The sequence below is a fragment of the Agelaius tricolor genome, unplaced genomic scaffold (assembly GCF_023055355.1).
Source record: "Agelaius tricolor isolate 1412-34295 unplaced genomic scaffold, bAgeTri1.0.p SCAF_18, whole genome shotgun sequence".
Lineage (NCBI taxonomy): Eukaryota > Metazoa > Chordata > Aves > Passeriformes > Icteridae > Agelaius > Agelaius tricolor.
The window spans coordinates 7,897,354-7,924,700 of NW_027269278.1; the positions used below are offsets into that span (position 1 = coordinate 7,897,354).

General features: G+C 45.3%; 1 protein-coding gene across 1 annotated transcript; it reads left to right on the forward strand.

Moving 5' to 3' along the window:
- The first annotated feature begins 8,946 nt into the window (after positions 1–8,946).
- On the forward strand, positions 8,947–26,857 carry LOC139597639 (protein Shroom1-like). Its single transcript, XM_071443153.1, has 7 exons — positions 8,947–9,079; positions 18,546–21,326; positions 22,069–22,139; positions 22,833–23,414; positions 23,809–23,959; positions 25,065–25,337; positions 26,263–26,857. Exons 2-7 carry the CDS (start codon positions 18,651–18,653, stop codon positions 26,515–26,517), a joined length of 4,008 nt encoding a protein of 1,335 aa, XP_071299254.1. The 5' UTR covers positions 8,947–9,079; positions 18,546–18,650; the 3' UTR covers positions 26,518–26,857.
- The last annotated feature ends 490 nt before the right edge of the window (positions 26,858–27,347 follow it).

The window sequence follows — 27,347 nt, forward strand, 5'->3', positions numbered from 1 at the left end:
ACTGAACCTATTAAAATACCAGTCCTGCTTGGAAGCAAGTGTTTCATGCTAATAATTTTTATGATAATCAATATAAATTAGCAAGGAGTTTTTATATGGAAAAAAGTTACTAACATAAAATGATAAATACTTACTTTTAGATTGTCAACAGCCTTTCCATGGGTTGAGAAACAAATTGTTTAGATAGTAAAAGACTTTTTTGTGGTGAGTGTTGTGACAATCTGAGAGCCAGTAAAACGTTAAGGTTTGACTCAAGGGGTTATCAGACTTCTGTGACTAATTCTCATGAAGTTAATTGCTGGGGTCTGCTCTTCTGCCTTTGTAATGGTCACACCAGGCTGTACATTTATTGCTACACTTGAATTTTCTGGTATATAAAAATATCACAGGCCATTTTTACAGGCCCATTTTTAGAAGACTCAAGAATTACTTACTTTTCACCATCCATTGCAGAAACCCAAGCATTTGCAATTTTAAGTTACTGACACTGCCAAAACTGTCCTGAGGAATGAGCAGTGCCAGTTCTCCAAGCTGCCCTGCTGAGCTCTCCAGCCCAGAATCATTTGATTTCTGGTAGGATTCCTTGCCTTGTGCCAGGAATGCTGCTTGACCCAGGCTGGGCTTACTCCCCACGATGGCCATGGCCCCCACTGCTGAGGGATTCATCCATTCTGGTCCTTCCAGCTCAAGATCAGACCCACAATTCATATTTCTGTCTAAGGCCAGGCCTAGTGTGGTCGTTCTTGTGGCAGGGGTGCAGTTTGCTCCTCTCTCTGCCTCCCTGTTCCTGTTCCTTCACCTCTCCCTGCTGCTGCAGGCCATTTGTAGATGCTCCAAGATGATTTAATTGTAAGATCAGAGGGGGAAGAGTTCTGTGCTCGTGATGTTTGCTGCTTTAGCAGCCTCCAGTGCTGGTGGGAGGCCTCAGCAGGAGTTAACCACCTAAAAAAGTGTCCCCCTTTCAGGAGTGTGGGCAGCCCTTGCCAAGTTACTGCCCGCTGGTTACCCTGCGTCCCATGTACACTTTGGTCATTCTTTGATGGTTTTGAATAACTTGGGGGGGAAAGGGGTTAATTTGGGGGGGAATTGGCACAAAAACAAAATCCTGTACTTTCAAGGTTTTTTTGTAGATAAGCTGAAAAAGTGATTTCTGATATGGTTTGAAGCAATTCTTGCTTAACTGATTCATTTGTCAAACTGAGGATGTGTGTGATGGGACAATGCCAGAAAGCAGTTCCAGGCAGATCTTGGCTGACAAGGTTCATGTCTCTCATGCTTCTACTTGTGCAAAATTTTGAGTTTCCAGTTCCAATCTTAGGAGAATTCCCTACAACCCCTTGACTGCAATAAGTTGATTTACTGGAGACTCTGACTCCCTGTAAGCAGCATCTGTTCCTTGGGAAGCTCAGTTAATATTTCTGCCACGTGGCATTTCCCAGCAAGGGCTGAGCAGCCCCACAGATCCAAGAGAGGCAGGAACAGAGCTAAGCTCAGAAGTGCATGGATGTGAGTGACTCTGGGATGTCCCAGTCCCTCCCTGCCCTTCCTCTGGCCCCAGCTGCTCTCCTTTCCCCAGGCAGATCCAGCACAGAGGAGACACCTCCATCCCTGGTAAGCAGCATGGGCTGTGGAATTGCTTTGGAATTGCCTCAGGGGGGTTTGGGGGGCTCACCAATGGAATTTGAGCTTATTCCTGCTCTGCTCAGGTCTCTTGGGATTAATCTGTGACCATAACCTGAGGTGACCCTGGCAGTGCCCACAAAGCTGCCTGGGGCACACACAGTTATCTAACATGGGAACTCTGCTCTGGTCAGTGAGCAGGGAACTGGAAATAAACAACTTGCTCCCTTTTGCCCTTAACTTACTGCATGAAAGTGGGTAAACAGCAGTGGAGCCCCAAATATGGCCCCTGAGGAGCTTTCCTCAGCTCTGTGTCTGAGAAGCATTGAGGTCAAAGCATCTTTATTTATATAAATATATATATATATTGCAAGTAATTTTGCCTAAATTATATAAAACAGAATGGGAAAAGGAATTTCCACATATTAAATAAAAAGGAAAGCTCCTCCAGGTTTGTAAGTCAATTGTCATCATTAGATGAAACTAATAGAATTTCACATGGTCTATCTAGGAAAATTGCTTCTTCTAATGTATTGAAAATCAAATTTGAAAAGCAGAGATCAAGTGTAGCATCTTGTATATGCCCTCATAGGACTTTTAGAACTGACACCTTGTGTGCTTCCTGTTTTCTGTTAATAACTTCTTGCAACTTTACCACATGAAAAGCATCTTGAAATTTGTTCCTGTGTTTTTGCTATAGTGAAAAGTCTTGCAAAAGTTGTTTGGAAATTTCCATTGTGCATGGCTTGCAGGATAAGGTTCTTATTAGCAGGAATGTTTCATAGAAAAGAAAATATGTGCTTCATAAAATATTAGGTGTAAAATGGCTCTGATATCATTCTGTCATCCCAATGCCTTCTGAACTTCAGGGAAACTCCAGTATTTAAATGATTAACTGGCATTTCCAGACTTCTGGCCAAACTAACTCTTATCACATCTGAATGTTCTGTTATTAATGAGGCAGGTTTGCTTGGAGCCCTCGGAGACCCTTTTTACTGTTTGATTACTAGAATAATATTGCTTTTACTTGTGAAAATATGTGCTCAAGTTGCACTGGGAGACAGCCTGATTTATTTTTTGAAAAGCTACATTGGTAGAATCACAGGATGGTTTGGGTTGGAAGGGACCTTAACGATGCCCAGCTTGAGCCAGCCTGCCCTGAGCAGGGACCCCTCCCACTGGACCAGGTTGCTCCCAGGTCTGTCCAACCTTGGCCTTGAGCACTTCCAGGAAGGAGGAGTCCATCCCCAGAGCCCACATGGCAGAGACACAGATCAGATCCTGCTGGGTCTGCACATTTAAAAGCTCCACTGCAGAAAACAAAAGCACATGAGAAAGCAATTCCTGTAGTCAGTCATTATTCTAAACGAGTCTCTTGTCAAAAGCCAGACCTTCATGTTCTGTATCTCTGCTGTCCCCAGGTAATTTTTGCTTTAAGCCCTCCCCACTGCTGGGTTGTGGTTTCACTGCTGTACCTTTGTTTGTTGGGACCATGGCAGAGCTGCCCTGCTCTGGATCTGGCACTTCATCGTGTAATGCTCCTTTTTCTTTGACATCCAATGACCAGGATTTATTCAGCCTCTGTAACAAAGCCCCCTTGTGCTGGAGTGTCGTGAGGGAAAGCAAAGAACCAGCGGCTGCCTTGCTCTGTGACTGCAGTGCCGCCCTGCCAGGAGCCCCTGGGAATCTATTTCAGAGGAGAGCAGCAGGCACATGGTGGCAAAAGCAGGCACAGCTGGCACTGCTGCTCTTCAGCTGGACCCTTGCCCCAGGGGAAGCATCGTGTCCCTCTCTTCTTGCTTCTCTGGCGTTTTAAAGTGTTTAAGGAAACAAAGAGATCACCCTTCCTGTGGGAGCTGCTTATTTGCACATTGTGCTGCTCTTTTAATACCTGTCTGCAAGTGAAATTCCAGAATACATTCTTTTTAATGTAGTGACAAGTGGTGTTTAAATTCTGATTTTATAAATACCTGGGAAAATGAGAGCATCCAGCTTCTGATGAATGACACATTCCCTGAGCAAAATGCCCTGATTCTTTTTTGAAGGCTATTTCTTTTAAAGAAAAGAGTTTTGCTATTAATTTGTGTGGAATCATTACCAGACTGAGTGCAGATTTCTGGTGAATCTCTGTTTGATGGTGGAGTGCTGGATACACATCTGTGTTCCAGGTACACACCTGGAAGGAGCTCAGGGATCCCAGGCAGGAGGGACAGGCCCTGATGCTTTTCATGTTTCATGCCCACACTCCTTTTCATCCTGAAGGAAGCTCAGCAGCATTCTCCTCTCTCTTCTCTCTCCTTTCTCCTGACATTGACTCAGAATTCACCCACTTCCTCTGATAACTCTTTCAGCTCAATAAACCACCAGGAAACTAAATAAAAGCCCTGATCAGCTTCTGCCAGATCAGCAAACTGAAGCAGCTCAGCAGAGCTCAAGTTCTAGAGCTGCAGCAGGGCTGCTGTGGAGGGAGGGGAGAGAAGGGGTCAGGGCAATCTCCCTCCTTCCAGCAGCACCTTGGGCTCATTTCCATTGACATGGCTTGAGCAAATTCTGCTCTGAGGCCCAGGGATCACTGGTGATCTGTAAACCATACAAAATGAAGTTCAGCTGCTTTGAGGAAAAAAAATAAAACTGTGAAATTAATTAAAACCACTTATCCAGGCTGGTACAGCCCCTTGAATCAGAAAGGGAAATGTCCCAGTGCTGTGTGTTAGGATATCCTCTGAAGGTTTTCCTATGGGTTCAAAGAACCCAGACACTGCTGGTGTAGTACTGAAATGTGCTCACAACATGGCTTCACATGGAAAAACAAAATTGGGTTGGCTAAATATTTGTTTACTTTTCTAATGAGGCTTCCAGATATTATTTATTGTTCCCACCTAAAAATCTACCCTTATATATTTCACCAGGGACAAATCATGTAACCTTGCTCAGTCCAAACTCCTAGTGAAGATTTACATGACTAAAAGAAGCCATATCAATTTAAGGTAGTTTTTCCAAGTGTGCTTTCCCCAGCACACAGCTGCTTCCTCCTGCTCCATGTTGCAGCCAAAATCCTGTTCCATGCAACTGCTTGTAGTGCTGAGAATTGGGAAACCAGCCTTGGAAGAAGCATGAGGAGAAGAAACTCCCCTAAACTGCTTTGGCTACAGAACATTTTGTATTAAACCAGGGACTGAAGAAACACAGGGACCTGTCTTTGATCCATGGAACATCAGGATGACTTAGAACAATAGTAGTGACTTTGTCAACCTTTCTTCTATAAACTATTACAAATTAACTTGATAATAGGCATGTAAAAAATAGAAGTTGGTTATGTACTATTATAAGGCCATGCAGAAGGATTAACTCCTGTAGGAATTATTGGATTGTAGTGAAAAAATAATGAATTTGTGTTGGAAATGACACTGCCTTAGTCCTCTGTCCTGGTGTGGTCACTAGGTAGGGCAGCCCCATCTGTGAAGAGTGGGGTTGATGAGATCTCTCAGGAATAATATTCTGTCCTTTGGGTTGCTGTTACTTGGATGGTTTTGGTGGCTAAACCCCAGGGTTTTTATTTTTCCTTGATATCAGTGCTGACCTAGTTCTGCAGTGAGTAACTGCACAGCCATCTGTATCCCAGCTGATGCCAAGGAATGCAAATATCCCTGAAAGGCAACAGCCCCTGCCTGAGGGGAGCTTTAGGGGCAGCATTTGCTGTTTGTGTTGCTTCCCCTTTGGCCTGCACTTTCCAGCACCTGGGAAAAAGGCTGGGGAGGCAGAAGGAAGTGCTGGGAGCAGCCCCCAGGGCTCAGGGGGTTTGGCCAGCCCTGCCCACAGCTCCTCACTGGGGTTTCCTTTATCCTGCCTTCTGGGTTCCACCAGTCATGGTTTGGTGTATTTGGGACCCTTTGAGAGAAGAGTCAGTCACAGCCATGAGGAATTATTCTGATGTTGAGTTTCTCTGCTGTCCCTGCTGCCTGAACACATTTCTGTGGTGTTGGCACTGCCCACTGGCAGTAAAGGGACAGTGGCAGAACGTGGGATGCCAGTGAAGGGGAAGCATCAGCCCTGCTTGTGTTGAGCATTGATGGCTGCAGGTTTTATCCAGAATTGTAAATTCCTGCTTTCAGGAGCTGCATATGAGTGCAGGACACATCCCAGCACAGTGCAGATTAGGCAGCAAACCTGTAAATAGCATTAAGATGCAAACTTTGGCCTATAATCCTAATTATTGCTTTTCTACTCTCAAGCACTTTTGTGCAGTGACCATGGCAGTGCTCAGAAATGAAAGTTGTGCCAAAGGCAAACCCTGACATGGTTATCATGAGATTTTATGCCTCTCTGAAAGCACCAGCTGTAAAAATTCAAGGTTTTCCTGAAATCTTAGCTTTCAGTTAAGAAATCCACCATGTACATCAATATTTTGGGGTGTGAAGAAAAGTTTGAAACCATGTCAATGTGCTTGAAAAGTTTAGGTACTAAAGGACAAGGAAAATGAACGTCAGCTCTGTTGCTTTTATAAAATCCCTTGTTTATTTTAACTCTTGGCCCTGTTTATTATGGTAACTGTAAGTTTGTCCATTGCAAACCTAAGCAAACTTTGTTATTTGTAAATATGCTGAGAATACTTTGGTTATTCCCCAGTGGTGATGCATGGGTGGTGGAGCACTCGAGGCTGGTACAGGGGTGAGGTTTCTGCCTTGCTTCTGCCACCTTCTCTGACATTAATGTGTTCCAGTGTTTTAATTGCCAAGAGCAGCTGTAGATTCTCTCTTTGGGGATGTCCCCATCACATCTCATTCAGTCATTATTAGTCATTAAACACCTTACCCTGTGATGGAATCCAAGGACAGAGCAAAGGGCAATTATTCAGCCCAAATCTACAGGACTTCATGTGAAGGCAGTGGGAAGGTTTAGTTGCTGCACTTGTGACACATGGATTTCCTGTGACACTGGGGCCCTAAAGGAGCTCCAGCTGCTCCTGTTAGCTCTGCTCAGTGTTCCACGTGTGAGTGGGACTGCAGAGCCCTCCTGGGATCCAGCCTGGGAACAATCTGCCTCTGTGAGATGCACACCACTAGAGCTGCAGAGCAGATGAAACATTTAATAACTTCTTTACAGGGCAACTGGTTAATAAGTGAGGAGGAGCATTTGGAACATGTAATTTATAGCTGGGAATATTTTCTAATTGGTGAATGCTATTATCACACTCACAGTGGTGTGAATTAGTGAGAGTTTCTGGTGACATTTCCTCTGGTTTAGAGCTCAGGTTGGGTGGCTCTGTGGTGACAGGGCTGTTTTCACAAGGCTTTGCAGTTCTGCAGAGTTTCAGGTGCTCTGCTGACACTCTGCACCTTGCAGAGGCTCTCAGCACCCTCGGGTTATGCAGGGACTGTGTTTGTTTTCAAGATTCCCACAGTTTTTAATGGGTTTATCCTGACTACAGTGTGGTAAGGAGAGTGTTGTTCATCCCCAATTAACATACAAGAGACACTTCCTTGAAGGACCCTTGAACTTGGATGCCTGCACAGCTGTGTCACAGAGACAGAAGTTGGGCACTGTGCTGTGTCTGGAACAGTCTGGACAGTCCTGAGGTGTTGAAATGTCTTTTAAAATCTCATTATACATATGAGGGCCAAACCTTACAAAGATGTGTGACAATCCCAGAGCCAAACCAAACTGCCCAGAGTGAAACACTGCTGCAGGGCTCAGCTGTTGGAGTCCTGGGAGAGGCAGGAGCTGCTGAATTAACTCTGGGGTGCAGGGAGGAATGATGGCTTTGAGTTCCTCCATTTTCTCATGTGGTAGGCTGGAACCTGGATTATTCCTGTAGGACTGAGGCCAGGCTTGTCTGCAGCACTGTCCCACACCGGGCATTCTGTGAAAGGCCTGCACAAAGGTTTCACTGGCAAAAGGAATGCACAAAAGCTCCTGTGCAGAGGAGGCACCAGTGGAGCTGCCAGATCTGCCCCCAGAGCAGAGCTCTGCTCATCACTGGCAGGAGAAGTGCTCAGCTTTGCCTTTTCCCCAGTGCAGGATTTTCTTCCTTCTCATTTCTCAGACTGCTGGAAATGTCCCCTCTCCTCCTACACTTGATCAGATACCAGCCACTGCTGTGTGAAAATGCCATTAAATGCAATGACTAAACCCTCAGTTAGTTACTGAGTAACTTGCCAGGAGCCTTTCTCCATACTTGGGGACTTACTGGACACATGTGCTGGTGAAAAAAACTGATCTGTGGGATGGCCTGTCTGTTTGTACACAGGACTTGGAAGGGGAGCCTGGGTGGTTGCTCACAGAAAAACCTGAAATATTAATTAAATGAATAATCAGTGAATAGTCCAGAGGCTCTTCCTGCTCAGGAGAAGTGGATTGAGAGAACCAACAAAGGATCCCTGTCCTGTCCAGCAAAGCCAGCTCCAAGCTCTCTGGGATGGTTTTGGCACAGCCTTTGGAGAGCAGGGTGGGGCCGGGCACAGCCCAAAGGCTCAGCCTGGGTCCCCCTTCTGTCCTTCCCAATGTGTAAAACCAACACACCCACAGGTCAGCAGCTAATACTTGTGGGAAATGTGGAAGGAATGCCCACTGCTCCTTGGAGAGACAGTACATAACAAATCATAGAGCTCTGGCCTGCATGGCATTATCCAGCTTAGTTTGAGAGAAAAAATAGTGGCACAAAATCAGCTTATTTTTTAAGCCCATCTGGAAACTAGTGGGAATTCATCTCACTGAATAAGGCCATTATAAATTATATCAGGCTTCATCACATACATTTGGAGGCAGAAAGAACTTATTGCAGAGGCTTGAGTTGATTCAGAGTCACACAACACAGATGAAAGCCTTTGTGCTTTCTGTGCACTTTTATGAAGAAAATATTTAGAAATAATTTTAAAGCCCCACAAAACAAAAACTGTGGCATATAGAAATCACAGCTTCAGAGTTGCCTTGAGCTGCATTAACTTTTACTGTACAGCCCTTTTTCTCTCCCTCTAAGAAAACAGTACATAATCTCAAGCTGCTTTGTTGGATTATATCTAACTCCTTTCAGTTGGATTTATTTCATTTTTGTCCAGCAGTGCTTCTCAACTGCCCAGAGCAAGGGCTCTTGGCAGGGTGCAGTGACCTCAGGCTGGGGACAGCACGGGATGCTCCTGGAGTGGGATCCTGGTGGGATGCACAGGAGTGTTTTGGGTTGGAAAGGCCTCACCTGGCCCCTCCTCTGTGGCCTTGGCAGCATTTTCATGGAATTTTTCAGCGGTGCCCACGTGGGAGTGGTGGCAGCCGGCCAAGAGCTGGGGCAGGAACAGCCCTGTGGTTAATGATTGACTGGTGAGATAAACCCAGCCCATGCGTGCTGCCTTCCTGGTGCCCTGCTCTGCTCCCTGCTCTGCTCCCTGAGCACACAGAGAGGGCACTGCCAGCCTGGCACTGCCACCCTGCAGCCAGCATGGCCACAATGGCACAGCCCGGGGCACAGGTGAGACAGGGAATGACACCTGGGAGCATGGAGAGCTGTCAGAGGGGACAGGTGGGACAGGGAATGGCCTCTGACACCTGGGAGCATGGAGAGCTGTCAGAGGGGACAGGTGGGACAGGGAATGACACCTGGGAGCATGGAGAGCTGTCAGAGGGGACAGGTGGGACAGGGAATGACACCTGGGAGCATGGAGAGCTGTCAGAGGGGACAGGTGGGACAGGGAATGACACCTGGGAGCATGGAGAGCTGTCAGAGGGGACAGGTGAGACAGGGAATGGCACCTGGGAGCATGGAGAGCTGTCAGAGGGGACAGGTGGGACAGGGAATGACACCTGGGAGCATGGAGAGCTGTCAGAGGGGACAGGTGGGACAGGGAATGACACCTGGGAGCATGGAGAGCTGTCAGGCTGTGACCTGCACAGGCTCTGCTTCACTGACTGTCAGATCTTCTCAGCTGGGATGTGGGAGCAGAGCATTGGCTTCTGTTTCATAGAGAGAATTTTGGAGGTGGAAAATGGGCAGTGTCTGAGCTCATTGGGACCATGCCTGCAGAGTCTGGAGCTAACAGGAACCTGACCTGCTGTGTGCAAGGTGTCCCTGCCCATGGCAGCGAGGGGGGAGCTGGATGAGCTTTCAGGTACTTTCTAACCCAAAGCATTTTGTACTTCTGTGATTCTAACAAAACCAAACAACATCTCTGTGTGTGTTTATGTATTGTGTATGTGTGTGTGTGTTTTAGATGTCTGTACCTGGTACATATTGCCTTCAGCAGTTGCTGTGCTGTCTGCTTGTGTATTTGCTTTCTGCAAGAAAAGAATCAAAAGAACATTCTGGTTACTCTGGTGTTTCTATTGTGTTTGCTGTAAGTCTGGAGAAGATGATTCTGCTGATCCATGGTCTGAGGAGCTGCTCCTTAGCCTGTGGGTCAGTGCCTGTGTTTGGGGAGGGATTCAGGGAGATCCCAGCTGCAGAGCTTTGAGGGCCACAGTGCATGGTGGATGAGCTCACTCGTCTCTCCTGACAAGAAGGTTTTCCTGTATCTCAGCAGGTCCCTTGAGCAGCTGGGGGACACCACAGTGTCCTTGGCCCTCAGAGGGCTTGGTGCAGTTTGTGTGATCCCTGGTTTGGGGTTTGCCAGCTGCTGGTGGCCTTGTGGCGCAGGTGCCAGGCTGGGTGCCAGGCCGGGGGCCCATGGCATTGTGGCAGCCACCCAAGGGGTCTGGGGGGCTCAGCAAGAGAGGAGGTGCAGAGTGTGCCATCCCAGCTGGGCAGCCAGAGGCCCCACAGGGGAGGGATGCCTTGAACCTGGTGCATCAGCCCCTCCAGGGCCAGGCAGGAGCTGGAGGATGTGGGGAGAGCAGAAATGCTGGGCAAGCAGGTGCTGTGCTCTCTGTCAGTCCTTTCTCCCCTCAGCTCTCAGCTGCATCTGCTGCCCAAGTCCAGGTACTCCCACCTGAGCACCCTCTGAGACAGCCAGCCTGGAAACAGAGGAAGGGGCAGGATGTGTGTTGGAAAATATTAAAACCACATTTTGAAATGTTTAACTTGGGGCTGGAAGCTGTTTTAGGCACACGTGGTTGCACCAGACCACCTGAACCTTCAGGGCTTGTCCTCAGGATCTCTGACTGGGAAAGGTGGCATTGTCATAAGGAAATTTGTCAATGTAACCAAACAATTGAGGACAGAATTGACTTTGTAACAGAAAAAAATACCTTTAAAATGTTAAAATTAGCAGTGTGTTGTAGTGTGTAAGGGACCAATTGCACTCCTGCTGTGGGCAGTCTGGAGTGTCACCTGAGTCTGATACAGTCACAGGAGCTCTGCTCTAACCTTGAGTGTACAGGTTGTGTGTGGTTTTTTTAAATAAATAAAATCTAGGTCTGTGTTAACTAGGTCAGGTAAAGGGTCTGGCAGGTAGACATTTTCACACAGAAATGAGTACCTTGGTACAAAATGTACTTAATGATTCTCCAGCACAGGCAATGTTTGAGGCTAATGGTGAAATGCAGATTATAGAGGATTTATTTGGGAGCTCAGGGGGAAATTTCTGTAGAATGGGTTAAATATAGAAAGGTGGATCTGCAGAAACTCACAGTTTTCTGTTTGGATGGGGACTAGCTGCTATGAAGTGCTCCTGACAGGAAATTCCTTGGTCCCTTGCTGGTATGTCCCCAGCAGACCCTGTCACTGAACCTGCCACTGCTCTGAGTTACTCACCTGTTACCAGAGGTGAGCACCTGTCCTGCAATCACCTGCCTGGGGAAAGTCTCACAAAGCTCTGAGTGCTGCCTTTTCCCAGAATTGAATTAATTTATGCTCCCCCAGCATTTTTCCTCTGCCATTTCCTGCCAGTCTTGCAGCATGTCTGGAGGGAGGCTGAAGGAGGGTGGGTTCAGTTTGGATTCTGAGCAGAAATTCTCCCCTGTGAGGGTGGGCAGGCCCTGGCACAGGCTGCCCAGATTACTGGGGCTGTCCCTGGATCCCTGGAGGTGTCCAGGACCAGGATGGGCAGGGCTGGGAGCACCCTGGGCCAGTGGAAGCTGTCCCTGTCCCTGGCAGGGGTGGAACTGGGTGATCCTTAAGGACCCTTCCCACCCAAACCATTCTGTGATTCTGTGATGCTCTTGGCAGACCAAGGGTTTGATTTCTGCCCCTAATCCCACCACTAAACCTGCTCTCATGTAACTATTGGATATTTCCAGATTATTTTTAACTACTAATCCAGGTTTTCATTTTTTGTTGTGGAGACCAGAGATATGTTTAGTGAGATTAAGCATAAACACTAATGAATCCTGCCCAAACAATAGCTATGGGAAAATACTGGAATGCAATATTTGCCAAAGGAACAGAGCAGTCTAATATATTATTTCTTGTGTATATTTGGTGGTTTCCTCTTGTTCCAGTGGAATGTTCTGTTGTAACTGGATATTGCATTACTGTCTGCCCCAGCCCAAAGGCAGGCTTAATTATATTTAACATCTGGATGAATTAGACTGAAAACAGACATCCTCTGGAAAGGAATAGTTTCTGTCTCCTATGTTAAAATAAGAAGGACTTTTTTTAAATTCCACATTAATTGGCATGACTTCATAATCCTTGATTTATATTCAAGAAAATGGAAGTGCTAATATTGTTTGCCAGTTATATTTTACACTGCTTTTATGAAAGACTGGAAAAGTTACACGATTTCCTGAGGGTAGTAAGGTACTGAAAAAATTAATTTGTAGTTAGGAGGAGTGCTGAGAAGATTCTGCTCCTGCTGTGGGACTCCAGTGATTTCATGGTAAGGCAGGGTCCTACTGGTGTGGCAGACCAGAATTGAAGTTTGTAAGATGCACTCTGAGGTCCAGGGATATTGCTTTGTTGGATGCAGCCCCACTTCCACCCCTGTGCTCACTTTCTCTCTGATTCCCTCATGGCTCCAATCTCCTCCTCACCTGTGGTCAGTGTTGGGAAGTTTTCCAGCTGTGCTCTCCTGTTCTCAGGGATAATCTAGGCGAGCCAGCTTGACCACAGCACCCTCTGCTCTGGGAAGGTCTGGTGGGATTCTCTGTCCCATATTTTAACTGGGATTCCCTAGATGGAAATGACTTTGGGAATGCAGTGAAGAGAGTGCGTTTCTGTATCTTCATGAAGTTCATAGAACACAGCCTAGAGCTTGCAAAGTTCAGCAAAAAGCTTCTTTGTACATTAAGGGAGCAGAGAATGAACTTTTCGATCCATCTGAAGCCATAATTTAAATTATATAAACATAAATTTTATATATATATATATATATATATATATATATATATAATCCCACTTCATTAAGGTGAACTGGACACTGCTCCTTCCCCAGTCAGTGCCTCTGGATCCATCCTTGCCTAAAACTGGAGCTGCAGCAGGAATGTTTGTTCTCATTGCAGGTTTGTCTATGGAAAACATAGCAGCATGTAAAAGTTGGAATCTGCAGTGCTGCTCTGGCAAGGGGTCTAGGACTGCAATTACAGAGCCATCCATAAAGCTTCTGAGAATAGTTTTATATGAGAATAAAGCATATGTAGGTGCCAGAAAACCACAATTCTTCAAAGATAAGATGACATCATGACACTTCCCAGCCAGCCAACCCTCACTAGTGAGTTTGAGTGAGCGTCAGCTCTCCCAGAGCTCTGATAAAGCTGGAAAAGGCAAATTCTGATCCAGCAGTGCTGGGATACACTGGGTTTGGGATGTGTGGCTGCTGGTGAAACTGCCTGAATAAGCACTTGGGTTTTTCTAATTATAGGCAATTAATAATGAACCTGTTTTTAAAGTGTGCTTGCACAGATTGCTAACCAACTACCAACTCATAGGATTCGGGGCTAAAACCATGTCAGTGGAAGCAGATGTGGAATGGATTACCCCTATTTAAAGGTCAGTTTCTTCTCTTGTGAGCTTGACTTGCTGCCTAAGCTGTGGGAAGCTCAGTGCAGCCAGGGACAGGTCAGAGGGACTATGAGAATTTTATTTTTCCCTGATATTTCTTGGACAGCCTTGCTGGGAAGCAGTCAACATGGCAGAAATAAGTAAACATCTTTATTATAGATATTAATTAAATTCTATTCTATTAATTAGTTAATTTAATAATATATATAGTAATTCTAAAGACATATGTTTAAAACTAAATAGTGTCATTAGATTTTTTTTTCTTTTTGATTTTTAGTACTTTAGAGTCTGTAATTTTTAATTCTCTTGGTGGTGTTTTTGTAGCCTGTAAAAACAGTATGGGGCAAAGTTTATAGCATCAAATGAACTTGATTAGATTTAAAAAAGAAATAAGGAAAATATGATGACATTAAAAGGGATGAAATGGAATTGGTTAGGAAGAAATGCATACATTAGGGATGAAACCCTGATTTCTGGCAAAATCATTTTCTGAGAAGCACTTCCAGAGTTAGAAGAAACAGCAAGTGTTTGGTGTTTAATAGAATAGAGACTGATGCTGATGGAAACCAAGAGAAATTTTTGAGGCTGAATAAGGAAGTGAGGGAATTCAAGGACAATGGAGAGGTATGCAGTGGGTGACTGCTCTAATTGAAAGGTCAGACTGTGTTGGGTGCTCAGAAAAGGTCTCTCTCAGGGCTGTGAAGAATTGCCAAACCTGATCTTCTCATTAATTCCTTGGCCAGAGTCTGGGCCACAGCTCTCACCTCCACAAGCAGTTTATTTGGGCCACAGCTTTCCTCAGCCCATAGGCATGTTGGGCACATGCCAAATGCTCCAGTGCATCAGTGGGATGTCATCCCTTGGGAGTGACACCAGGAAGGTGGAGGATGGACCCACCCTGGTACTGTGGCTCCAGCAAAGCTCCCTTGCTGCTCACCAGGGATCTGTTCCTCCTTAGAGAGCCTGGCCTAGCAGGGTGAGGAAGGTTTGTCTGTGCCCCTACACAAAGAAGGGGATATTCAGATGGATTTTTTTTATTATTATTATTATTATTATTACTTTCATCCTTCTCTTAATTTCTCATGGCACTTAGATAGCTCCAGAAGGCCTCAAGTGTGTATCCGTGGGTCTTACTGGAAATGTTTACATTCCTCAAACTATGGTGAAATTTATTTCTGTGTACACAAGGCATAGACCTCCTCTAAATCCCACTTGGGCTCTCTTTTGGGACTGTGTGACACTTTGACTTCCCTGGCTCCCAGTAGCAGGGTTGATTATAGGCTAGAAAATTGTTGATTATAGGCTAGAAACAAATAATAACAAAGGGAAAGTATCTGTTAAAAAGAAAAGGCAGAAAAAGAGAGAAATAGTGATTTTCAGAGATGCTGAGCACACAGACAGTGCCAGCCACACATCCCTGAATGCAGTGTCCTTCCACTTCTCTCACCCTTTCAACACTCATGTCAAAGGGATGGGATCTGAAGACTTCAGACATTTGTCTGGAATTTCTGGATATTTCAGAGTCTGGTCAAAGAAGCAGCTCTGATTTCCAGACATCTCATATCTCAGAGGTGGAGCCACTGAGAATGCATCCATGTTGTGCAAGGGCATGAGTTTCTGTCCAGGAAGACCTGAATGGAGACCTGTGCTAGATCACCAAGTGATGAGCTGCTGAAGGTCTCTGGGATGCCACAGACTGCACCTGACTTCCCCAGGATCCTGCACCTGACTTCCCCAGGGATTTCTGCCCTGGGAAGGCCAGGAGGATTACCTGCTAAAGCAAGAATCCCTCAGGTGATCTCTGGGTAGCAATGAAATCTCAGGGTCTGGGGAGCAGATGGGTCAGGTGCTGCAGCCTGTGCAACAGACTGGAATCTGAAGAATTTCAGTTAATATTTACATCCAGTGTTTACCCTTTGATAAGGAACAGGTCATTCACTAATGTGGACATGACATATTACTGGGAGGTTGTCAAGGTGTTTGCTTTGTGTTTTGCACACTTGTTCTCCTCTGGAGAACACTTGTGTAATGTAGTTTGATCCAGATCAACAGCTGTGGGTTTCCCCTTTATTTTCATGGAGCCATCTATATAAAAAGGGCAATTACACAACAAGAGGGCTAAGAAGGTTTGAACTCTGCTTGTGTTTATTAAGGAAAATTCTCATTCTTGTTTCTATGATGCAAAGATTGTGTTGGTCACTTCAAGGGAGCTCCACAAGTGCAGAAATTGTTGCAGACTGTGTTATATGCCAGGGGTCATTTTTCCTGGGTTGTTGAGGGCAAATCAGAGATAGAGAGAGTACCTGTGTTTCTGATGGGTGATGATTTGTTTGGGCAAGCATGGTATATCAGTGCAGGTGAGTTACAGATCAATTATGGCACCTGGCAAACTCTAAATGAGGTCAAACAAGACCAAACTATAATTATAATAAATCTTATAAGACAGGTGAGTTGTTCACTGACGGTGGTCTGGAGTCACTAGGTTTTCTCTGTACAGAGTTAATTTGCCAGACATGAGGCTTTGGCATACTGAGTTGGTTGCAAAGAATTCAAGATTGTGCAATGCAAATCACCTTTCCCTAGAACAGAACAGGTTGATGTGGATGGAAGTAAAGTTAGCCTCTGTTTTTAACAACAAAAAACAACAAGGAAACAACTTTGGAACGTAATAAATTCATAGTGACTTCATTTCTTCCTTGGGCAGTGGAGTGGACATGTTTCCCTGCATTCTTACACTGTTAATACACTTCCCTTAATCTTTCAGTGGTTTTGGTTCTGATATACTTTAATTTAACATTTTTCTTCTTGCTTCCAGTGGTTTACAATGCAAGCAAGTGGGTCTGGACTGGCACATTGTATTCCAGCCTTGCCAGAATGTGTCTGAGAGCCAGAGGCAGCCCAGTCCCTGAGGGAGCTCTGCCACCTCCCCTCTGAGAGCAATAATGTCATCACTCATGTCAGCTGAGTTTTAAGGGCATGCATGATTTTCTCTTACATGGGAAAGAGAGGGCAGTTTCCACATAGTTCTTTGAACACATTGAGATAAACAATTCTGCTGCCAGGGTTTAGGAAATATCCTCTTCAAAAGAAACAAGACAAGTTTTTCCTAAGGTGTGTTTCAGTATCAGTAAGAGCTTCTTACCTCAGTTTTCTAAGATACTGAAATGATATTTCCTATTATTTCTGGTGTTATCATCAAATCCTGAGTCAAAAATTCTTCTCTGTATTGCCAACTTCACTGAAAATCCAATGAGGAGCTTGAAACAATGGGGGAAAAGAGATCTTGGGAATGACTGGTATAGGAAACCAGGAGAGCACTTCCATTGATAGACATGAACTAAATCACAGCAGTTACTTGGGTTCTAGACATTGCTGTGAAAAGTTAGAGCCAAATTCTCCCTGTAAATCAGGGTGGCTCCATGAGCTCCCATGGAACTGCACCAGCACATCCCAGCCAAGGACTTGGCTCTGTCTGTTTACAGCACCAACAGCAAGAGCTGCTTGGAGAGGTTCCACTGGGAGAAAAATTTAATTAAAACAAGGGAGATAAGAATGACAGAGCAATCTGTCTTCTGGATCTCCTGTGGAATGTGGCTCCTGTGGGGTTTGATCCTGTGCACCCACAGCACCTCCAGGTCCTGCTGAGCTCTCCCAGGGGTCACGGCCATGGGCCAGAGCTCCAGGTCACTCTGGGAAATGTAACTGGAGACACCATGGGACTCTCCCATCTGCACTGAGTGTCACTGCAGTCATTCAATGCTTTTTTTCCTCAGCAGTTCCAAAAAATCCAATGTTTTCCTTTCACTGAGTATCTTAGGTTTTTATTTCTTTAAATTCCTCATGGTGAAAAGGATGGGGAATGGCATCACCAGCCACCGATGTTTCCTATTTCCTTTGTGACCCTGTTATTCACAGACAGACAATTAAATTTCACAGCTTTGTTTTAAATCATCTAAAGACAGAGAGAACTCCAGACATCCTTGAATTAGTTTCTTACTAAAATGTTAAAAAACAAGGCAAGCACCCAGAAAAAAAAAACCAAAAAACCAGAAGGCAAATTACCACTTTGTGGTGTTAGGCTGTTTTCATTTCCCAGAAACTAGTTAATTTATTTAGTGTGCCCCACCAGTCCAAGTTTCATTTATAGATTAACTTGTGTATTTTGGCTCCTATCCATCTCTTCCTTTGGCTCAAAATGAATGATACCAGGACTGTCTTTGAAACAAGGCAGGAATGTGATTTTTTTTTTTTTATTAAAGAGAAACATCACCCTGAAACCTCTCTTTCTGCCAGCTTTTTGAGGTCCCACCACAGAAATATGATATTGGGAATGGCAGATTAGTGTCTGGTGAGTTCCACCTTTATGAATAAATCAGACATGTAATATTCTGGAGGGATCTGGACACAGTTTGTGTCTCCTCAGAAGGCCTTTTACAGCAGCTTGTTGATGAAGCTTTTCATTATTGTTTGTTTGCTTTCTTTTAATAACTAATTGGTTCTAGAGCTGGTTTAAATGAGAATTGCTAACCAAGGTTGCTGGTTAGCACCACTCTGGTTCCAGGTTCAGTCTTTTATTTGGGTGCCTCCTGCCTGGGAGCAGGTCAGGGGGTTTGCAGCTGGCAGAGGGGCTGAGAGGGTCAGGCTGTTGGTGTGAGAATCTCCTCCTTGTCTTCTCTTGGCCTGTTGAGCTGCTGCTTGTGGAAATCCATTTGTTAAACTGAACCTCTGGGCATCATGCACAGCAATCAGAGAGCAACTGTCAGGTGCTGCTGATAAACACAGGCTCTTTTCCAGACTGCAAAATCTGTATTTGTTGTACATGAACTCTATGCTGGTGCTTTCTCCTACTCCATTTGGGGGTTTGCAGGGGAGTTCTGAGCTGCAGCCATAAATATCTGGCCACCTTTTAAAATCTGTGACTCGGGACTGACAGCAGAATGTCTCATCAAGATGCTCTGTCAGTCTCAAGCACCTTTTTCTAGGACTCTGGGAAAGGTTTGCCAAGATGTGCCAGGAGAATCCTCCCACTGAGTCTTTTTCACACATTTCTCTTTCTTTTTAGCTTCCTCTAGATATTATTGGAATGTAACTGTAGAGAAAAATGTTCATTTCTAACAACTCGGTTGGGAGCTTTTAATCAGACTTGGACTTCTGGAAATACTACAACATGACTTCAGCAGGGAATGAGATAGAAAGATGGACTCACAGGCAAGGTGGCAGAGCTGGGAAGCTGGTGGAGCCTGTGGCCTCTCCTGAAAATGATCATCTTTTGTCAGTGAAGTCAGTCAGCAGCATGGACCATCTCTCGCACCTCCCTGGAAGGGCAGACTCTGCTTACAGCTCTTTCTCAGGAGGATCAAACATCCCAGAGAACCCCACACCACTGTGCCAAGGTGAATATTTGTGTGTGCCTCCAGAGCAGGCCCCATACATGGACTCAGAATATGTGACAGGAATTTATAACCTCAGTGCTGCCCACTCTGCCCTCAGATCCCCCCAGGCATCCAAGGCACCAGAGCTGAGCACCCACAGCAGCTCCCAGGGCTGTGCAGTTACTCCTGCCCAAAGGACTCCAAATCAGGGCCCTGCAGCCCTGGCAGCAGCTCTGCTGTCCCCTCCCAGGTGCCTCGAGAGCTGTACCATCACCACCAGGCCCTTGGACACACCCAGAGAGAGAAAAGGCTCTGCAGGGCACACTGAGGGCAGCGTGCAGCCAGCACACAGGGAGGGACCATGGAGTCAGCACTGGGATGCAGTCACAGAGCAAGGTGTAGGGCCTCTTAGGGAAAAGCCTCTGGAAAATAAGGGCTTTCCTTCTGATTTTACAAAGGTATCAAAAGTTCAGCCATTAAAGACAGAGGAAAATGGAGAGTGGAGCCCATCACAACAACCTACAAAGAGAAGCAAACACGTTTTCAGGAGACCTTCTTCGTTCATTTTTCAAGAATACTTAAAGACAGACTCTGTGGTGAATGTCCCCAAAATACTTTCTGCATATAATTCAGGTCATGGTAACAAAATTCCCAAAGAGATGAACTCCAAATCCTCTCACCAAGCACATTCCAAGCCCAGTGCTGTTAATGATACACAGGAAGTCAAACAGTGTCCCAGGGGTGTGTGTAAGCCAGGTGCCAGAGGAGCAGCTCTGCCAAGCACTGTGCCAGGGCCCAGCCAGAGGAAAGAGTCCTTGCCCTGTGCTCAGGGCCCACTCCACACTGAGTGGCATTCAGACATGGATCAGGATGTGTTTGAGGATAGCTCGGAACTAAAATATATGGAGAATGCTCTTCTAAATAAAAATGCTCCCAGGAAGCTGAACTGTTATGCAGACAAAAATCAGTGCTGTGATTCTGAAGGACAAATTATGAGCAATATTAGGGAACCAGTCCCAAACCAGCAAAACAAAGTGCAGAGATCACCACTGTCCTGCAGCTGCAATGCTGTGGAAGTGGAGCAGCCTCAGCGTGAGGAGCTGGGTCAGGGAAGGAAGCAGAGCTGTGATGGCACAAGCCAAGTGGCTTTTTTCAGACCAAAGGAAGAGTCCACATCCCAGTCATTATGTGAAGCCCAGAAAGGAAAGCAGGGTAACAACAGCAGTCCTGACCTCAGCACATGTCTGGAGCAAGAGGAAGCTCCTGCTCAGAAACTCCAGCCTGTATTTCAAACAGAGCTCTCAAGACAGCTTCGGGAGGACCATGCTGGGGAGCAAATAACCAGGCAGGCAACTCCCATGCTTTACTATCTGTCTGCAGGGAAAACCACCAGTTTCCTGCACCCCAGCAAGGACTCAAGGAGCTCACCAAAGGAAATTCCATCAAGCAGCTATGCTCCCTCAGCACAGTGTGTAGAGATACAAAGAGAAGGCCATCAGCCCCAGAGGAGCAGCCACCACCATCAGCGCAGTGCCGATGATCTCCAGCTTCAGAACAAAGATCTCATTTTGAGGAGTCCTGCCTCATTCACAGAAGAGAGTTTCCAGAATGACTACATAGAGAAACTTAAAGTGGCTCAGAAAAAAGTTCTCAAAGAAACCTCCTTTAAAAGAAAAGACTTACAGATGAGTTTGCCTGTCAGACTGAGACAGAAATCCTCTAAAAGGCCATCGGTTGAACACCTTCGGTCTTTCTCGTTATCCAGTGCAAGTGAGGATGCCAAACCTGTTCCTTGCTCCCCCTCCCATCTAGAATCCTTGGAAAGTTTCAATAGAAATGAAGAAATAAGGAGGCCACAAAAAGGTCAAGCAGGGGGAAGGAAAAGGGTAACCCAAGAGCAAAAGAAACTGTGCTACTCTGAGCCTGAGAAGCTCAATCACCTAATGGATAAGGAGGTATCATGGAGTCAAGTTAGGGATGAAACCACTGAGCAAGGTACAGTGGCATCCAGGAGAAGGGATCTGGAGAACAGAGGAAAGGCATTTTCCAGCTCAAGTGTCTCCAGGACAGAGCTGAAACAAATCCAGCACAGTGCACTGATCAGATACATGGAACGAAAGATCAGTCAAAGACCAGGGGGGTCACAACACCTCCCACTGCATAAACCACCCCTGCAGGAGAGGCTGTCAAATCCCAAAGGTTCTCCTGGCCAGATTTCCAACCCAAATGGAAGCAGGAAGATGCAAAATGATGATGTTTTCTGCCAACCTCTCTCTGAACAGAAATCACCAGATGTTTTTCCTCCTTTGCCTTTTGCTCCCCCACTGAACGTAAGCAGCAGGTATGATCCCAGCCAAGGGGACAGGAGCTGTACCAGCAAGTGTCCATCTGCTGAAAGTCTCCCACAGGCAGGGGGTTCTGCATCAGGGAGAGCTCCTGAGAGACCAAAATCCACTCCTTCTTCCACACAGGTAAGACACCAGTACCTGAAGGGGGCATAAAGAAACTCAAGAGGGACTCTGGCACTTGAAGATGCCTTTGCAGAGAGCGTGTGCTGTATGCTGGATGAGGCTGTTTGTGCTCCAGTAGTCTTTATTGTTAATGACAGCAACAAAATCAGAGCCCTATCCCAAAAAAAGGTCATTACAGGGAGAATTATAAATGACCAACATTTTTCGGCTTCTGAATTTGAAAGACAGTAGCTGTCAATATTGTTGAGGAGAATAAAGAAAATAAAGGCCAAAAAATAAATAATTAATAATAATTATCCTAAAATTTACTAATACTAAAATTATCCTACTGAAGAGACAGACAAACTTCCACCAATGCTGAATTTCTGAATTGTTATGACAGTAGAGGTATCTTGCTGACAGCTGTATTTTGGTTTTCTCAGGGAAAAAAAATTGATGCTACCTAGGAAGAGCGTTATAGCAATTTAATTAATAAAAAAGACGTAGACAAAAATACCCCCAAAGATTAAGAAAAAAAAGGGAACAAAACCCAAACCTTTCCTCCTCGGGGAAAAAAAAACCAACCAAACAAAAAAACACCCCAAAAACCAAACGAAGCAAATGAAAAAGCACAAACCTCAGTGAGTGTACTTGGAGCTCTACCATCAGCTCCCCTTTGTGGGAATAACAACCATGGGAGCAAAATGAAGCAGCTGCCTCGCCTGAAGCGCTGGCTGCCCCAGTGTGCTGTTTTCCCTTCCAGGACCCGTGCAGATGTGCCAGATGTGCAGCAGCCCCGCGCCGGCGCCGTGGGAGCTGCCCCGGCACCTCCAGGTGAGGCTGCGCTGGGCACAGCCATGGCCCAAGGGTGGGACCCAGCGCTGCTCCCCCTTCTCTCTCGGGACCCTGCGTTGTCCATAAGGGAATATTCCCCCCGCTGCTCTCTGGGTCAGCCTTTAAAATCGTTTCCACCGCGGAAAGTGCCAGCCTGGAGCAGCTGTCCCTGCTCCATCAGATCTCTGGGATCACAGCTCCCTCCTCCGAGCCTGGAGAAAACAGCATTTCCAACGGAGATGCCCAGTCCTGGAGAATCTGTGTGATCAGGACTGCTGCAATAGGGGATTCTGGTGTGTTTTGTCAAAGGAAAAAAAATCTGTGCCATTTACACATCACTAATTAGGAAGGTTGTGGTTTAACACTGCATATTTTCTTTGCTAGTTTGAGGAGCATCGAGGGAGATAAACATCTGAACTCTGTCTCAGCAAGGCAGTGATGTTGACTCTTTTGTAGTAAAAAAAATTCCGCTCTTTCAAAAGTATTCCAGTGGTTTCTGGAGACTTGAATGGCTTATGGAAAAAAAGAAATTGAATTTTTTCTTAAATTTCATAGTTTAGCATAAAAGTAACTGAAAGTTCCAGACAGAACCATACCATCAGAAACATCTGATCATAGCTCTTAAACAGTCTGCAAAAAATCCGTTACAAGAGGGAATGTCTCAAATAAAAGGAACTGTCTTCTTCCTTACAGTGTCCACGATTCTGAGAAAGATGCACCCAAGAATCATGAACATAAGGACATAACTGGACATGGGTGTGGTCAGGACAAAAAGGAGCAGACTCCTGAAACCCCCGTTCCTGTCCCAAGAGGTGGAAGCAAGGAGAGTGCTGGAGTGGAGGAGGAATGCAGAACTCAGTCTCTGGGTGGGAATGCTGCACTCAAGCAGCAGCAGCAGCAGCAGCAGCCTGCAACTTCTCCAGAGCAGGGAATGCATCAGCACACAGCATCAGCTCAGCCTCACCAAGGACACAAACATCCAGCCAAAGGTCTCCTTGGCCAGGAAACACCCATGCACAGCAACCACAATGATGGTGCCCTGGAGAGGGACACACACCGGCCCCAAAGGAGGCTGCTGCCTCCCCAGGACCAGCGGTACCAGGAGCTTGCTCTGGAGATCATTGCCAAAGACAGGTCTCTGGTGGACATTCTCATGCCTCATCCTCTTAGAAAAACTGCCTTGGACCTGATGGAGGGCTTGTTTCCTGTTAACATTGCCATGCTGGATAAATCCCGCAGGAAAAGGGGAAAGGCACAGCATGTGCAGGAGAACGAGTAAGTAGACAAAGCCAATTATCCAGCACTTTGGTCTATTTTAATGTACAGATACTATCCATACTAGTATGAGAGTAGTAAGATGAACTTGAGCACATTGTTTCATTTTTGTTTAGTTAGAAAAACATATTGCTTTCTGATTTACAACCAAGAAATGTCTGAGGCTAAGGGTATATAATGGAAGAAAAGAGGTTCAGTGGTTCCTTATTAAAGGGACTCTGACAGACCTAGGCTGCAAATCTTTTGCTCTATATCTTCTAAAAACTTGGAAGACCTCCTGTGGTGAGAAGAGAGGAGAGTGATCCTGAAGTCAAGATGGATATAACCATTAATTCAGTGTTAGTGAAGAAAAGTGTAAGTGTTTGCTTTGGGTATTTATTTTCTGTTCCAATAGCAGGAAAAGTCATGGAGATGGACCAGAAGAATGTCCAAAATCTGAACATGAAACCAAGCAAAGGAGCAAATATCCTGCCTCTATGAGAAACCAAGTCCTGAAGAGGAACAGAGACAGCACAAATGAGCTAGATGACATCACATCTAAGAAAGTATGTAAATGACCTTCACAGGAACCACTGTATTTCCATCATGACAAAGAAATTCTTATTAATGTCATTATTGCTATGGATATTTTTATCCCAATAACATTTCACAGGTAACTTTGAATCAATTTTTGCCAGTAGGTGAAGTCCTGGCATATTGATCATAGTTGGTGGTCTTTAAATCCTGCCTGATTTGACTCAGATCTCTCATCTATCATCATTAAAGGTTTCCTTGCACAGCCAGCTCCAGTGCAGCAGCAGCAAACTCCCAATTTAACACTCAATTCTAATCTCAAAATCTGTAAGATAAATTAGAACCGGCAGCCTAAATAAGAAATATTCTTTACTCTGAGAGCTGACAGCAGTTTCTGCACATTCCAGTGTTTGATTAGTTCCATACATGCCGAGAAGGGGGGGCACAGCTGGACAGTGACAGAAGTCTGGAGCTTGAAAGGGTGATTATGTAGCTTTGCACAGTTAGGTGGGCTTTTCCCCAGCCATGCCCCATCTCAGGTAATGACAATCTGCCTTCCTGAGGCTCCTCCTGCTGCTGCTGTTCATGGTGGCACTGTCCAACTTCTAAAGAACTGATGGCATGCTCCCACTCAAGTCTTGAGGCCTTTTTCCATATAATTTCCCTATGAAACAGCCTCCTGTGATTACTTTTCTACCCAGGCACCATGGCCTGCTTGACTTGCCCATGGAGCTGACTTTTTTTGTGCATATGATAAGTGAAATTCCAATCAATTCTTCCAAAGCTTGGTACAGAGCTGGGACTTCATGCTCATGTCCTAGAACAAATCTGTGTAATCATGGTGTAATCTTTATTGCAGTTCCCTTCTGACTGATTGGAAGCTCTCTGAGCCAGAGAATATATCGGCAGCTAGGGTGATTACCAGTAATTTGCTTTCCAGACTTTGAGAATTAAGTACAGGTTAGAAAACACTGCTGCTTTTTTTTTTCCCCCCTTTTTTCTTTCCTGTAGCTTAAAATTATTTTAAAAGCCAAAAATTTGGCCAAGACAATGTGAAGAAAATCCATTCTCTAGAACTGATACAGATTCTCGTTGGCAGTAACAGTTCCTGTGATTTTTTATTTTTTCTCTTTGCAGCTGGAACTCATGGCCAGTCTCCAATCCAGGCTGCAGGCGCTGTGGGAAGAGCAGGAGCTGGTTCTCCTGGAAGTCAGGGAATGTGCCAAGTGGGGCGAGGAGCTGGAGGTGCTGGTGAGGGACCTGTGCAAGCCCCAGGAGTTTGAGCGCTACATGATGTTCATTGGGGACCTGGAGAAGGTGCTGAGCCTCCTGCTCTGCCTGTCCAGCCGCCTGGCCCGGGTGCAGAATGCCCTCAGCAGGATGGATGGAAACATGGAGCCTGAGGAGAAGGTGAGAGACAGCAGAGCTGCTGGATTTGTTCACTTCACTTATTTCCAGGTGTAACTGAGGCAACTCCGGTGTTTTGGGGTCTCCCCAACCCCAGTGGGTGCCCAAGACAGAGAAGTCCAATTAAGCACGACCTGTCCAGGCCCCTTGTCATCTTATTGCAATGCTCCCATACCTTCTTGGTGATTTCTTATGAGCAGCTCCTCACAGTACTCACCTTCTTTATAGCACAGCCAACAAACTCCAGCTCCTCACCCAGCTAACACACACTCTTATAGCACTCATCTTTATTGGACACCGCTGTGGCCTGTTAAGGGCAGGCCTGTTCCTAATCTTTGTTAATTAGTACAGCTGCAACTCCTCAGGGGTGAGATTACCTTCTGTAATATCTTTATTTTCTTAGATTCTATCCCCCCCAGAATACCAGGACTATGCTAAATTATCAGATTTAAGGAATTACAAGTATGCATGCTAAGAGTACTGAGGATATATAAAAGATATATAAAAGAAAAGGCAAAAAATCATCTTGGCATCAACGCAGACCTTTTAATAGAAGCCACTCTACCTTTTTAATATGATAGTGGCATTCAGGCCAACTGCAACACACAAAACACAAAGATACATACCTTAAAGAGCTTCTAATTGACTGAAGATTGTTACAGGATACTTTCAAAGGACCAGAATGTTAAGTATATTGATTTTTTTCATGAGGGCAGCATAGGAGAAGTGAGCTTTGATGGCATTTACTGCGTCTTTACCTTACAAGCCACAAGAATGAGTAACTGAATTGAGAAAAAACTCAGGTGGAACACAAAGCCCACAAGAGGAAGTAATTAAATTAAACCGACTGTGGCTTCCAAATGAAGAAGCAGAGCCTGCCAGGAATGCTGGGTTCTCATGGTTGCTGCTTTGTTTTTTATTCCATTAGCAATCGCTGAATGAACGGCACAAGCTCTTGTCTCGCCAGCGGGAAGATGCAAAGGACCTGAAGGAGAATCTGGACAGGAGAGAACGTGTGGTCTCTGGAATCCTTGCCAAATACCTGACAGAGCAGCAGCTCCAGGACTATCAGCACTTTGTTCAAGTCAAGACCTCCTTGCTGATTGAACAGAAGGACCTCGAGGAGCAGATTAAATTTTTTGAAGAACAATTAGAAAATCTCAAGCAAAGCATCCCCATCTAACACCCACCACCAGGCCAGACATTTTTATATGTTATATGTGATGTTTCTCTGGAAATCCACAGGTACTCTCATCACAAGGCTCAGTTTGGTGGATTCTTCTGTTTGTGCCACAGCATTGACAAGTGTTCAGATGCTCTGGGATGCTCCAGGCACACTCTGGACATGCCCTCCACTTGGACAGGCCAGCTGACAGCACCTCACAGTGTGTAACAAGCTGCCTTGTGGACATGGCTGATAGGATTCACTGCTCCTATTAACTGAATATGTATTTCCCCTTCCTCTTGTCTGTCCATCTGTTTCCAGATTGATATCATCTCAATAAAAAAACCATACAAATATTTGCCTCTTGTGGGTGGGCTGAGTGTTTGAGATGAAAAATTATGTGGGTGTTCAGATTTGAATTGGTGATTGCACAAAGCCATAGGAAATGTTATGGACCATTTCAGTGAAACTCCTGCACTCATTTCTACTGTTTATATGTGTGACACAGTAAAAATACACTGTAATGAAAGAAAATTATTGCTTCCTTTCTTGGCAGTTGTCACCCATGAGTCTTTCCTGGCTCTGTGTAATCCTAGTAGGCTGCTCAGAGGAGGTCAGAAAAAGGGTGATCTTCACTGACATCAAAGAGCCAATCAGTGATGTAGACAGTTTAAATGAACAGTTTGTGAATCATAAACTCTGGTCTTATTCCTGCACAGTCATTTGCAAAGTCCTTGCTGTGCTTTTGAAGAATTTATTTTTCAAGCAGCACCTTCAGGGCATTGTTTTTAGGTAGTTTTCAATTGTCAGCATGCACAAAAAGCCTGAACATGTGGGGAAAAGCTCTG

What these genes read in the sequence shown, in the direction of transcription:
- LOC139597639 (XM_071443153.1), top strand. Translation starts at nt 18,651, where the DNA reads ATGACTTCAGCAGGGAATGAGATAGAAAGATGGACTCACAGGCAAGGT. An exon ending in AGCTGCCCCGGCACCTCCAG is followed by an intron (nt 22,140 to 22,832) that starts GTGAGGCTGCGC and finishes TCTTCCTTACAG; the next exon opens with TGTCCACGATTCTGAGAAAG. An exon ending in ATGACATCACATCTAAGAAA is followed by an intron (nt 23,960 to 25,064) that starts GTATGTAAATGA and finishes TTCTCTTTGCAG; the next exon opens with CTGGAACTCATGGCCAGTCT.